At 40.1% G+C, this 14,641-nt stretch overlaps 2 protein-coding genes across 2 annotated transcripts; one reads left to right on the top strand and one right to left on the bottom strand.

Annotated features, from left to right (window-relative positions):
• Positions 1–96: 96 nt before the first annotated feature.
• LOC130391784 (26S proteasome non-ATPase regulatory subunit 4-like) lies at positions 97–4,360 on the bottom strand. Its single transcript, XM_056602051.1, has 10 exons — positions 4,259–4,360; positions 3,553–3,693; positions 3,349–3,463; positions 2,461–2,547; positions 2,050–2,118; positions 1,342–1,557; positions 1,056–1,161; positions 801–932; positions 632–687; positions 97–546 (listed from the first exon to the last, which is right to left on the bottom strand). The coding sequence occupies exons 1-10, from the start codon at positions 4,282–4,284 to the stop codon at positions 376–378; spliced, it is 1,119 nt and encodes a 372-aa protein (XP_056458026.1). The 5' UTR covers positions 4,285–4,360; the 3' UTR covers positions 97–375.
• Positions 4,361–10,529: 6,169 nt separating this feature from the next.
• LOC130391322 (serum amyloid P-component-like) lies at positions 10,530–13,221 on the top strand. Its single transcript, XM_056601381.1, has 4 exons — positions 10,530–10,634; positions 10,727–10,784; positions 10,900–11,002; positions 11,086–13,221. The coding sequence occupies exons 2-4, from the start codon at positions 10,727–10,729 to the stop codon at positions 11,600–11,602; spliced, it is 678 nt and encodes a 225-aa protein (XP_056457356.1). The 5' UTR covers positions 10,530–10,634; the 3' UTR covers positions 11,603–13,221.
• The last annotated feature ends 1,420 nt before the right edge of the window (positions 13,222–14,641 follow it).

The following is a 14,641-nucleotide window of genomic DNA, read 5'->3' on the forward strand; positions in this document are numbered from 1 at the left end:
TTATTTACATTTGCTGTTCGTTTAATGATCAAATCCTAAAGGAAAAAAAAAGGTCTAGATTGACATGGAAGACCATTTCCTCCCTAACTCGTTTCATAAATTTGCTCACCAATGGCAATTTTCATATTGTACGTTTATTAAGTAGTTGTTGCAGTCATCGCAATACAAAAGCCTCAATTATGTCCAGACACAAACATGCACAAATAAACTCACGCACACTAATGTGTCACACATGTTTCAAATAGAAAAATATTGAAGGAAGTTGACATGAAGTTTATGGTTGTACAGAATGCCTTGTCAAGTGAGTTCAGGTTAATCGGTTAAACTGAAATAAAATTACACCTGGCCTTATTTTGTTTATTAGTCCTACACTCTTTATTTATTGCTTTCCTCATCCTTCTTGGCGTCAGGTTTTGACCCTGTTTGGGGGGCAAGAGAACCCATTGCATTGCGGATGGCTTCGTTATTGGGGTCCACTCCAGGGAGATTTTCTAAGACACTCTGAAGAAACTCTGGGTCTTGCATGACATCGTAGTCCTCCTCATCCTACGGACATCAAGGATGATACAAATCAATGTAAACTAATAACAAGGAAGATGTGGCAAATATTTCCCTGGGAATGGACTCTTACCTTGGCCTCAGTGGATTCCATGTCAGCCCCAGTGTCCATGTCCTCACCTCCAATCTCTGAGACAGAGGGACAAACTTGCATTGTAAACCAATGTGAATTATTGCAATAGAAAGCTGTATATCTATATGCAAATCAAGGTCATGCTTCTCAAAAGTTTTTAGTGACCAACCTCCCCCCTGCATGGACATCTGCAGTGCATATGCGATCTGCTCGTCCTCCGTCATGCGGCTGAAGTCAGGCAGAGCAGGTGTGGCTGTGTCTGTCTGAGTGACAGACATCTTCAACAGGGCCTCCTCACTCTCTGCAACAGAAACAAATGAAACAAAGTAAGGAATAAGAAGAGAACACTTGGCGAAAGAAGAGAACTCCAACAGAACAATAGAGTTGGATTGGGTGCCAAACTGAGTGGTAGACACTCGCTTACCGTCTGCAGGGGAGGGCACCCCGGCCTCAGCAGCAGACACCACAGAAGCTCTACGGGCCTCGTCCTCCTGCCTCTGCCTCTGCTCCTCCATAGATACTCTCAAGGCCTGTAGATAGTTCAGATGAATAATGATCACCAACTATCTGTAAACTGGTCCATGATACAAAAATTATAATTGAAAGGCCTACTGGCCTTATGCAAATCATCGAGTCTTCTAATAAAATAGGATTAACCAAATGGTTAATGCTATGTTGCAATATGTTGCAACACATATAACAATGTTTACCAAGGCCAGTTCAGGGTCTGCGCTTGGATCCACTCCAAACTCAAAGTCACTGGCCCCAAGGCCGAGGATAGCACCGCCCTCCCCGGCCAAGATGGGTGAGGAAAGGAGAGCATCGGCCAGGCTGGGCCCTGGAGGAACGGTAACCAGGTGAGATCCCGCTCCCTCTTTTCCATTCAGGGTGTTTATGAAGGTAGTCAGCTTCTCTGTGTTAATCTCCTGTGGGTAAAACATAAAAGGGTCTTACATACACGATCTGGCCGGTGCTTGATGCTGAAGGCCACGTACGAGTTAGGTTTAAGCTTCTGTCACTTATGGTATAACGTCACAATGATTGTGGACGTGTGGAACTTCATCTGGACAGCGGTTGCTGTTGATATCCATATCGGAAGTATTGTTATGTTTCTCAGACAGGATGCGTGTGATTGGCGGAGCTCCGTTTGGGCATCAGTTGATATTGATTTCTGCGAGAGGGTTGCACTTCTCGGGTACTCGTAGTATAATGCCAATGAGTGGCATTTTATATACATCATCGCTCAACATAACTCTCATACACAACGGTAAAAAAAGGGCGTGGGTAGTAACCTTGGGGAGAACTCGCCATCTTCCTAGAACTCGTAGCCTAAAACTAATTTTTTCAAATCTCATGGGATTCAAATTCAAGCGGAATCAGGGGGTTCCACTCACACCTTAAAGAAGAAAAATAAATACCTCCTCTCCAAAGTTTATGATATCCACATTGACCTTTTCCTTTTTGAGACGCTTGGCCATTTTAATCAACTAGGGGAGAGGAAAACATCGTTCAACAAATTAAGCACACACCTGCTTTTTGTCAGAGACAATAGTGTGCTCACAATTTGAGAATACTAGCTAGTTGTAAAATTTCAGCTCATAATGAAGCCATACAATAAAACATTGTTTAGTCCAAAACTGAAAGCTTTTGGCATAAATATTAAATTTCATCAAACGTATCTAGGTAATCTATATGTCCAGCAACATTAGGTGTAAAACATGTACTAAAGAGGTTGATTGCAATACGGTTGCTTGCTTGACACATGTTTAAGTAAATAACAAATTGTTTAATAGTGGCAACTGACATTGAGTACAAGACGCCAAACTTACATCCTTCTCGTTGTCTTCAACTGGACTGCCAACAAATGCAATGATGCGCATCTTGTGGTTTTTCCCCTGTCTGTGCTTCAGAGCAAGCTGCAGAGGACACAAAAACAGTGAACCAGGGACTATACTTCGGCACTTTCGCACTTTACTATATTGCACCTTTATTTGAATCACAATAACTACTTCACAACACTGTGAATATTCTATTCTGTATAATGTATACACTGTCTGTCTATATATGTTGTGTGTATTCAATGTTGTCTTATTGCACTATTATTATGTTATGTTATATGTTTGTTATTGTCTTTTTGCATTATTAGGTTATTATGTAATATGTTGTTTGGTAAATATATTAATAGCACATTTGGAGGATGGGGAAACGCAATTTCGGTCCTCTATGTAACTTCTTAAACGGTTGGTCTGACATTAAAGTTCACAGACTTTGACCATTGAACAATTTAAAATGAATCTCCTAGAAACTAATGCACTTGATCCTGTGTCCTGAACTCCATTTATTTCTATGGTTTGCCTGATGCTGAGTAGGGGGCCGGGCGGAGGGCCTCAATGGTCTTATTTTGTGAAAAACAGTATGGACTTTTTTGTGCCTCTTGTGACACAGAAGTTGAGAGACAGTTGAGAGGGACGGTAAAACTGGTCTGGAGAATAAAGTCGACGACATGCAGCACAGCACCGCAGGTGGCAGTCGAGCCTGGTTCCATACGAAGTACTCAAACCTTAGTGTCACTAACATTTGGTTACTTGAAAATAGCTAATACCGTATGTTTTTGTTATTTTCTCAAACATCCTACCTTGTTGCCTTTAAAAGGAGAATTAAGAAGATTAGAAGCTACTTGGAGGCTGCAGTGATTTCTATTCAGTCCCTCTACTCACATGTGCCACCCTGATGCCTGTGCAGAAGCAGATGTTTCCACGGGGCTGGACAGCGTGCAGCTTGGACAGAATCCTTCCCGTGTCTGGAGTCAACGTGGTCAGCACTTCGCAATTGCTGACAAAAGATGTACATATTTTTATTATTAATATTAACGGTAAATTCGGTTTTTTGCTCAATGTATACACAATGTGTTGCCTTCTTACTCGGCCATAGTAATGAGGCCCACGTTGTTCTCTGGGTTGCTGCGGGTCTTTGAGTGACAGACGATATTCACTGCGTCCTGTTGGGCTTGTAGTCTTGTGGGCATGAAGTCTCCATTGCGCATGTATTCACTGTTATCCACACTAAGAGAGGAGACAAAGTGGTCTGATGAACCCAACTATCCAAAGCTTTAGTTGAGTCTGGGGATTCAGTGAAAATTGTGCTGACGGTTGACACCAATGGCATATGTCTGGGCTTTGCCATCATTAGACTATACGCTATATAGATCCTATAGCCACCCAATTATAGCTATTCATTAAGATAGACAACAATACCTGAATACAGATCAATACAACAAGATGAATTGCTGAGGTCCAACAGTCGTGTTTTTCTCATCATTTTCTCATCAGAACAGTCAACACAATAAAACGTTAGCCCAACACTAGTATCTCGAGAAGAATCGTTAAGGACGGAACCAGTGGCGAACGATATCTTTCAGATAGGATGACATTGTTGTAAGCTAGCTGGGAAAATGACTCAGGCGTTCACTGAGCCCGCAATGATGATAAACAAGGGACACGCAGGTTATTAAATGTTGACTTAGAACCAGAGCAAGGCCACCGGGTCACCTACTTTAGGAGACAATGTGGATAAAAAATAAATAAATAAAGAAACATTTACACGCAATATCAAATTTTATGTTCTTACCAAACCATAGTACTTTCGAGCCCCATTTTGGATTCTCCACTGGTTGTCAAAGCTATCGTGGAGGATTATGGGAAATGGTGTTCGGGGGAGAGAGGAGTTATCTTGATGCCTCGGACACCAGCCTTCCGAGTTGCAATTGTGACGTAATTTCCGTTCTCGGAGCATTCATAGCGTTCCCGTTTGTCTTTGTGATTGTGTCATGAAATTGGCTAGTCGTTGTTTATTGTTAGCTACATTAGAAAATGGTCATAGGCAAAATGGGTTGAGACTGTGGACCAGAACAGGCTGAAAAAGATGCATGTGATTTTAGAGATTAATATGACAAAGAATTTTGAGTCCAGGTCATTCGGGTAAGGAGAAATTAGGCTAGTTCATCATTTTTTTAAATAGCGCCACCTTTGGGTGTAGTACCACAATTTGGGTTTATTGGTATTGGTATCCACCTAATAATAGTTGTATGTTTTTGACACAATAACAAAATGGTCACATAAGAAAAATGAGCTAACTGCTCTCTAGATTTATAGAATTTTTTAACATTAAAGGGGACCTATTATGCTTTTCGATTTTTATGACCTATAAACGTTGTTATAATGATTGATAGTCATGTTTAACCATACACAAAAAACGATGTAGATTTTCCGGAAACTCTTCCTCTCATCTGGGCGCTTTCAGCATTCCCTCGATTTCGTCCTTCTCCGCCCCCTCGCCCCCTTCCTGCCAACCCAACTCTGTTGTGATTGGTTACCTTCCTTGAAGCACGCGTGCGGGCAGATTTGACCAGGCATATGGGGGCGCGGCAGGAGTGCCTCTAGATGATTTCCCGGAAATGTGAACAAGTGAATCGCAAACGTTGTCCCGAGTGTTTAGCGCTCTTCACAGCCACCCCAGACTGTCAGCAGGGAATACGTCGAAATGCATGTACGTCATTATTTGACACTTTAGTATGGTTAAACATGACTATCAATCATTATAACAACGTTTATAGGTCATAAAAGTAGAAAAAGCTTAATAGGTCCTTTTAAAAAAAATTCTATAAATTGTGTTTTGAAATAAATATAAGCTTTTTGTTATGTGTGGGGCAGTTAGCTGAGTTCACCAGGTGTGTTTTTATATGGGTAGGTCAAAAGGTCAAGCCGCATAATGGATTTATAGCATTTTTTGAGAGTAAAAAATATTTATAAAATCAAAGGGTGGGTTTTTTGAGAAAAGATGCTTTGTTTTATGTGTGGGGTAGTTAGCTGAGTTCACCAGGTGTGTTTTGATATGGGTAGGTCAAAAGGTCAAGCCGCATAATAGATTTAAAGCATTTTATTAACATTAAAAATATATATCAAATCAAACTTTTTTTTTTTTTTAATTAAGCGTTGTGTTACGTGTAGGACAGTTAGCTGAGTTCACCACATGTGTTTTGACATGGGTAAGTCAAAAAGTGAAGCTGCATAGATTTAAAGCATTTATCAACATTAAAAATGGAATAAAATCAAAATGTGTTTTTTTTTTTACAAAATAAGGTTTGTGTTCTATAGGCAGGCCTTCTATTAACACATCAAAGTTGGTTTGACACAAATTCGTCCATCGAAGCCAGTGCTAAATAGATTTTTCGAAGGTGTCGAATATCCAACGTTCAATATAAAACCAACTTTACCATGCTCAAGCTGTGAAGGTATCTCCAGAGATAAATTGAAATAGCTACCTCTTTTGAATTGTCCACTCTCTATATTACATCAGAGGGCTTTTATGATGCATATGTTTTTTTTATTTGTATGTGCACAGCATAATTATATATATATTTTATCTTGGTAGACGACCGATTTTCAGTCATTGCCTGCTAGTTAGTCAGCCCGATTTCGCCAGCTGTGAAGGTATCACTGCACCAGAAGTTAAATAGTGAATCTCTGACAACTTTTATTAAGTAAGTTATTGATGTAGGATTACCAGGATCAATAAGGTTGATTAACAACGGGTTTAATCTGCTGAACCTGACGGTGTTAGCTAATCAGCTGAGTACTGTGTGTCTGATGCTAAAGTTAGTAGAAATAAGGTTGCTTTTGTCTAATTATACCCTTGTAAAGGCTGTTGGATTACATATATGAATACAAATTATTCCACACAAAAAATATAAGCCATAATGAGATTAAAAAAGGTTATTACACAGACAGTATTGTCATTATTCTTTTCATAATGTAAGCTTCTGTCCATCCCTTCCCCAACTTGGCAGCAATTCGGCCATGTGTGGGGAAACTGATCGACATACAGGCTATTCAAGGTCTTCTCTGATTATTTTCCCTCTCCTGCAGGTGGTTGATGCTGGTGCTGTTGGCGGCGGCTACTGCTGATGGTGGATGCTGCTGATGGTGGATGCTGCTGATGGTGGATGCTGCTGATGGTGGATGCTGCTGATGGTGGATGCTGCTGAAGGCTGCTGATGGTGGATGCTGCTGATGGTGGATGCTGCTGATGGTGGATGCTGCTGATGGTGGATGCTGCTGATGGTGGATGCTGCTGATGGTGGATGCTGCTGATGGTGGATGCTGCTGAAGGCTGCTGATGGTGGATGCTGCTGATGGTGGATGCTGATGGCGGTGGCTGGCTGGTGGTGGCGAAGGATGGTGGTGTCGACTTCTGCAGCTAGTGGTGGCGGCTTGTGCTGGCGACGGCTGTTGTTGGTGGCAACTGCTGGTGGCGGTGGTGGTGGTGGCGCCGGCGACGGCTGCGATTGTTGTCCTTCCTTTCGACCTAATGCACTTTGCTATCCTTAACCTCAGCCTGATGTATATGGAGTATTTATTATTGTATTAATAACTTAAAATATTTCTCCCTGTTCCTTCACTTTGTTCTTGTTTTTCAAATTAGATATACACGCACACCTGTTCACACATTTCTTGTTCTTGTTCATAATAACTATAACATAACATAACTAACTTTGTTTTATTTATTGATACCCCCTGGCTCTACTTTGCTGTTGTTGTTCACACTTACTGTATGTTTGTTTTGTTGTTCTTAGTCATACTTGTTCCCACTTGTTTTTGGTTCCACAAACCTCAGCCTGATATATGTGGAGAGGATTTTTTTCTAAACACTCAGCATCTCAAACACTTGACTCCTGGCTTCAGCTTTACATGCTGCATCCTCCTTTGCAGTGTGCAGATGTTAGGCAGTGGAATCTGCATTTGCTGGAGGGTTTTATAACCAGTGGTCCATTTTATTAGTTATTGTTTTTTTAATTTTCTCCTTTCCTCACTGTATTCCTCTCTTGTTAGCAGTTATATACAGTCAGGTCCATAAATATTGGGACATCGACACAATTCTAATATTTTTGGCTCTGTGCTCCATCACAATGGATTTGAAATTAAACGAACAAGATGTGCTTTAACTAGTGACTTTCAGCTTTAATTTGAGCCTATTAACATCCAAATCAGGTGAACGGTGTAGGAATAACAACAGTTTGTATATGTGCCTCCCACTTTTTAAGGCACCAAAAGAAATGGGACAAATTAACAATCATAAATCAAACTTTCACTTTTTAATACTTGGTTGCAAATCCTTTGCAGTCAATTACAGCCTTAAGTCTGGAATGCATAGACATCACCAGACGCTGGTTTTCATCACTGGTGATGCTCTGCCAGGCCTCTACTGCAACTGTCTTCAGTTTCTGCTTGTTCTTGGGGCATTTTCCCTTCAGTTTTGTCTTCAGCAAGTGAAATGCATGCTCAATCGGATTCAGGTCAGGTGATTGACTTGGCCATTGCATAACATTTCACTTCTTTGCCTCCAAAAACTCTTTGGTTGCTTTCGCAGTATGCTTCGGGTCATTGTCCATCTGCACTGTGAAGTGCCGTCCAATGAGTTCTGAAACATTTGGCTGAATATGAGCAGATAATATTCCCCGAAACACTTCAGAATTCATCCTGCCGCTTTTGTCAGCAGTCTAAGAATGTTCCAAACAGTTGATTTGGCCACACCTAATGTTTTTGCTATCTCTCTGATGGGTTTGTTTCGATTTTTCAGCCTAATGATGGCTTGCTTCACTGATAGTGACAGCTTTTTGGATCTCATATTGAGAGTTAAAAGCAACAGATTCCAAATGCAAATAGCACACTTGCAATGAACTTTAGACCTTTTATCTGCTCCTTGTAAATGGGATAATGAGGGAATAACACACACCAAGCCATGGAACAGCTGAGCAGCCAATTGTCCCATTAGCTTTGGTCCCTTAAAAAGTGGGAGGCACATATACAAACTGTTGTAATTCCTACACCGTTCACCTGATTTAGATGTAAATACCCCTCAAATTAAGGCTGAAAGTCTGCAGTTAAAGCACATCTTCTTCGTTTTATTTCAAATCCATTGTGGTGGTGTATAGAGCCAAAAAGATTAGAATTGTGTCGACGTCGCAATATTTAAGGACCTAACTATAGATATATATATACACAATATTCATCCCTGTTCTTCCACTTTGTTCTTGTTTCTCAAGTTGGATACACACACACATTCTTGTTGTCTCATTGTTTAATAAAAAAAATACTATTTCATTCATCCAAGTGTAATGAATTGTTATTCTTTAATATATTTGATACTTTGTGTATGGCTTAGTCTTAAAAGTATCATAGTTGTGTGGTCAGCTTCTGCCTCATCAGAAGAAGTTGCCTGGAAACTAAATGCTAAATGGACTGTTGCTGCCCTGCTTTCTCAATCGCTCTCTGACGACGGGTGTTGTCGGAGAGTGAATCGGAATTACAAGCAAAATCAAGGAAATTCAAAAGTCCAGTTGCACAAAAATGAACATCTTGAATCGTCTTTGATTTCAGAACAGATGTAGTAAGGTAAAAGTTAAGGTTAATCCGCTAAAGTCAGTAGCCTAGTGCTAGCATGCTAACAAGAACGTGAAGCTTTCCCTCAAACTTAAATCGTATCTAAGTAGCTTTCAGTTGTCACCCTACCACTCCAAATGTAAAACTGACATTTACAAATATGCAACAATAGTCAGGAAAGTACTTGGGTATGTGTTTTTTTAAATAATATTTACCATTCAATATTGCAATCGCTGCTGTCAGTCCCATATATGAACTTGGTAGCGCAGCGTGTTTGGAACTATACAGACTTACATGAACCATGTGACCACCCCGCCGGCGAGATCACAGAGTGTCGCATCTCTTCTCTCTCTATTGCTCTGCATGGACCTATTAAAGAACGATCGATCCACACTTCGCGGTTTGACCGTTTTGAGTGCACCATCCGGGTCTTTTTAGGACACTTATTTTTGCCCGATCTTAATTGGAACGGCCTACGTACTCAAACTAAGTATAGTAAGGGGCCACTCACACTAGGGCCGTTTGCCTGTTCCGTGCTGCAGGAAGATTCAGCACGATTCCCCCCCTCCCCACTCCCCCCGCTGGCCCGTGGTCACACTGCTCCCAAAGGCCGTGGCCTGGGCACGATTGCTCCTTCATACATACGTCATCACGTCGTAATACGATAAATACGTCATCACCAAGCGTCCTCGCCGCCATAACAACAATTGAGAACAACAACGTGAATGCTGTCGTCGGCCCAAATTTCAAGTAAAAACTCGACTTCACTATCGCACCAACGTAAACCCACTCGTGAACCGCTTGCCGCCATTGTTTGAAATGATTGTTGTAGGGAAGAAGGGCATGGACCTATAAAGAAAGAAGGGTCGCGCAAGGACTACGTCATCCAGCTCACGTTGCGTATCCGCGCGTGTGCGCGTGTCATCTCATTAGCATCTGTACTTTGGCCACGGCACACCTCTCCCAAGTGTGCCGTGGCCAAGGGTCTGTTCCGTGCTGGAATACGGATGGCATGGTCACACTAGCCAAACGTTCTAGACTTTAGTATGCAAATGAGCTCGGGCCCGGCCCGGGGCCGCGGCCCTAGTGTGAGTGGCCCCTAAGTGCGGATAGTATGCATATTGGAACACAGCCCAAGAGCTGAAATTATTTGAGAGCTCCAATTATTTATTGCATGAATCTTTTATTTGTTGTTATTATTATGATACATTTTATTTTAGTTTGATAATGTGTTTTAATTACATGCTTGTTTACCACGACCAATCAACTTCCATTGTATATATATTCTGAAATAAAAATCACATTTAATACTGGTAAACGAAGCAAGGGTTAGGAGGCTGTATCATTTTGAAATGTGGAGGGGTCTTGTCCCTCTTTCTCCGTCCTAGATTGCGACAATGGACACAGCACACCAGGACAAGTCCCTTAGTTCTGATAGGATCGTTTTATTTACAGAAGGGTCAGACTGATAAACCCACTTGCTCTGTGACCTACTTGAATCACATAAAGGTGGATGTTCGTCTGATATTTTACAATCCGCAATACATAGCCTACACAGCAATACGGTGAGTAGCTTAATAATAAATTGTACATATTCTAACCTACTTGCCAAAAGAGATAGGCCTTTGAAAACTTGTCAATTTCTATTTTAATAAAGATGGAGAAGGTAATACTATTGATGGCTGTGTTCACAACATGTTGCTCAATCCCTAAAGGTAAATCAACTTAACATTTGTTATCATGATGATATAATAATGTAGAATTATATGAATGAATGTGCTTCTTTTAATTGTTGCATATATTCTTCACTGGCTTTTCCCTTCTCTATAGATCTCTCAGGCAAAATGCTCACTTTTCCTAAAGAAACCGTCACAGATCATGTAAAATTAATGACACCAAAGACCAGATTCCAGGCAGTTACAGCCTGCGTCAGGTTGCTATAAATTGATCAATGTTTTGTTTTTCTATTCCATTACATGACCAGATTAATCATTTGTTCTTTATTTTTTTAAATAGATCCTTCACAGATATCACTCGGGACTATGCGATCTTCTCACTGGCTACTCGCACCCATATAAATGCCTTTGGGATTTTCAAACTTGAAGCAACTTCAATCAGGATGCTGGTTCAGGATGCCGTGGCTGATTTCCCCATGATGTTTATACCATTGAACAAGTGGGTCTCCATCTGTGGCACATGGTCTTCTGAGACTGGGCTGACTCAAGTGTGGCTCGATGGCCAGCCTAGCTCTAGAAGGTTTATACATCAAGGAGAACCCCTCAATGAAGCGCCAATCACTATCCTGGGTCAGGAACAGGACTCCTATGGTGGCGGGTTTGACTTGAAACAATCATTTGTGGGGATGATGCAGGATGTCCACATGTGGGACTCTGTCCTCTCCCCATGTGAATTAAGGCGCTATGCCAGTAACCGCAATTTTACCCCAGGAAATGTGTTGAATTGGAGGGCAATGGAATTCCAGAAAATTGGAAAGGTGCAAGAGGAAGACAACCAAGATCAGTGCACAGCATAATGAAACATAACTGCCTATTACATGGGGTAACACTGAAGATAAAAAATTAAATGGGATAAAAGACTTTAAAACCAATTTAAGACTTTCAGGCACAGTCTTAAATTGGTTCAGATCCTACCTACAAAATAGGAACTACTTTGTTTCCATCGGCGACTTTGTATCAGAATCAACCAACGTGATGTGTGGAGTCCCACAAGGTTCGATCTTAGGACCCTCTTTATTCAACATCTACATGCTCCCACTAGGGCAAATCATGCATAATAACAATATTGACCATCATTGCTATGCTGATGACACGCAAATCTATGTATCGCTATCACCAAATGACTATCGGCCCATAGATCTGCTGTGCCAGTGCATTGAGCAAGTGAAAGACTGGATGTGCCGAAATTTCCTTCAGCTAAATGAGGATAAAACAGAGATAATTGTATTTGGTGCTAAAACGGAAAGGCTTAAAGTAACCCAACACCTTCACTCTCTGTCCCTGAAAACCTCAATCAAAGCCAGAAACCTAGGGGTTATCATGGATTCTGATTTACATTTCGAAAGTCACATCAAATCAGTTACAAAATCTGCATATTATCACCTTAAAAATGTAGCAAGACTTAGAGGGCTCATGTCCACAGAAGACTTACAAAAACTTGTACATGCCTTTATCACTAGTAAGCTTGATTACTGCAATGGTCTCCTTACAGGTCTCCCAAAACAAACTCTAAGGAAGCTTCAGCTTGTTCAGAATGCTGCTGCTAGAGTATTAACAAAGACCAAAAAATTTGAACATATTACACCAATTCTTAAATCGTTACATTGGCTTCCTGTAGGTCAGAGAATTGATTTTAAAATCATGTTGCTAACCTATAAATCCCTACATGGTTTAGGCCCAAAATATTTAACTGATATGCTTCCACTACATAAGCCTTCTAGAACACTAAGATCTTCTGAGACCAATCTGTTAATTATCCCCCGAGTAAACACAAAACATGGGAAAACAGGATTTAGTTACTATGCAACAAATAGCTGGAATAAACTCCCTGAGGATTTAAGACTTGCCCCAACTCTGAGCACCTTCAAAACAAGATTGAAGACTTTTATGTTTGCTTTAGCTTTCTGCTAAATCTTAAATACTTTAGCTTTATTTTACTAAAATGCCTTTTTAACTCACTTTCAATTTTACTTACTAAAAAGCCTTTTTAACTTTCTATTTTACTAATTTCTTTGCATATGTTTTCTTTTCTTTTTTAATGTATAACAATGTTTATATGTGAAGCACTTTGAGTCTGCCTTGTGTATGAAAAGTGCTATATAAATAAAGTTGCCTTGCCTTGCCTTGCCTTGCCTAAACAAGATTTCTTTATTTTATTTCTTTGAAGTTGGCGATAATATGAAAAACATCACCACCACATAACTAAAACATGGCAGGAAATATAGGCAGCACATAATGCATGAGTAAGCATTTCTGTGACTTCTATTTACATATCCACATTTTGAACAGGGTAAAGAGATATTAATTAGAGCACAAACATGAAATATGGGCTAATGGGCCATGAAAACATTAATGTAGAAAATAATGGTTAAGTTTAAGAAATTGGTACAAAGAACATCGTACTGTCCCATCTTCAGATTGTACTCTCACAGAATAAGACTTTGAAATGATTTCAGTAAAGTAAATGCAGATATTTATGATTCTTCCTTAAATTTATCAAATTAAATGTTATGGAGACCCCACTACTAAACAGACCGGATGCCGATACCTGTCGCGGGAATTTTGCACCACTCTTTTCTGTCTAAACGGTTTCAGAATTAAGAGTCAGAGACTTATAACAATTAGGCTAATTTATTTAAGTAATAAACACAAAACATACAACAAACATACAACATACCCTGCGTCTCTCTAAGAGCTCCGCAAGGAGAAGTCCAAAGCATGGGCAAAAGCAAGGACATATACAGCGGCAGAGAGGTCTCAGGAGGCTGAGAACAGCTCTGCTCCCAGATAAAACTACAGTATGGTTAACCAGATGGTAAACTACATACTTACAGGACAGCCCGGGACATGGGCGAATGCTAGAGGCCGGTCCGTCAAAAGGGGCAAACGGATGAAAATAAACAACTATTTTATTACCATGTACATTTAATACTAATAATCACGTTTGGGGAAAGCTAAATGTGTGACTGGCTCGTAGTGTCTGTAATACTGCACCCCGGCTGAATTTCGGGAATGTCTTCAAATACTGTGTTAGGGGCCCACTAATATCTATATTAAAGCATCCAAAGTAGCACACCATGGGACCTTTAATTTGTGAAATTGGGACGACATATGTACAATTTCAACATGTGGAGGGCACATGTCCGAACACCAACTTGTAATAAAACAAAAATGAAATAAAAGATTTGAAGCAAGACTTAGAAAATATGTTTATTTCTTTGAAGTTGGAGATAATATGAAAAACATCACCACCACATAACGAAAACATGGCAGGAGAAACAGGCAGCACATATCGCATGAGAAGGCATTTCTGTGACTTCTATTTACATATCCACATTTTGTACAGGGTAAAAATATAGTCATTAGAGCACAAATAAGCAACATGAGCCATGAAAACATTCATGTGGAAAAGCATAAGATTGTAAAATCCTAAATTATGGAAAGAATATATCTATCATAGCGTACTAACCACAAAGTATTAAAAAGGAAATTGACAAATATGTCAAGAGTATAATACACATTTGTTACAAAAAGTATTTTGTCTGTCAAAAGTACATAAAGAATTAGGATTTTGGACTCCAATTCATTCTTGCTATAATAAAGGAGTCTCTCTGAGATAAGACGGCAGACTGTTAGTATTGCATTCGTTTGTAGATGTTGTAGTGTTTGTTTTAGTGTGCTGACCCTTGGGCGCCATTGGTTTATAGGTCTCTTGTATAATATGGTTGAAGTACTATCTACAGATACAAATGGTGCCTTTCGGTTTAGGAAACTGGTATATAAAACATTGTACAGTCCCATTGTGTAGAAATCATAGCAATAAAGAATAAATACTC

The sequence above is a fragment of the Gadus chalcogrammus genome, chromosome 11 (genome assembly GCF_026213295.1).
Source record: "Gadus chalcogrammus isolate NIFS_2021 chromosome 11, NIFS_Gcha_1.0, whole genome shotgun sequence".
Classification (NCBI taxonomy): domain Eukaryota; kingdom Metazoa; phylum Chordata; class Actinopteri; order Gadiformes; family Gadidae; genus Gadus; species Gadus chalcogrammus.

What these genes read in the sequence shown, in the direction of transcription:
- LOC130391784 (XM_056602051.1), bottom strand. Translation starts at nt 4,284, where the DNA reads ATGGGGCTCGAAAGTACTATGGTTTG. An exon ending in CTCGAAAGTACTATGGTTTG is followed by an intron (nt 3,694 to 4,258) that starts GTAAGAACATAA and finishes CTCCTCTCTTAG; the next exon opens with TGTGGATAACAGTGAATACA. An exon ending in TTGAAGACAACGAGAAGGAT is followed by an intron (nt 2,119 to 2,460) that starts GTAAGTTTGGCG and finishes CCTCTCCCCTAG; the next exon opens with TTGATTAAAATGGCCAAGCG.
- LOC130391322 (XM_056601381.1), top strand. Translation starts at nt 10,727, where the DNA reads ATGGAGAAGGTAATACTATTGATGGCTGTGTTCACAACATGTTGCTCA. An exon ending in ATGTTGCTCAATCCCTAAAG is followed by an intron (nt 10,785 to 10,899) that starts GTAAATCAACTT and finishes CCTTCTCTATAG; the next exon opens with ATCTCTCAGGCAAAATGCTC. An exon ending in GCAGTTACAGCCTGCGTCAG is followed by an intron (nt 11,003 to 11,085) that starts GTTGCTATAAAT and finishes TTTTTTAAATAG; the next exon opens with ATCCTTCACAGATATCACTC.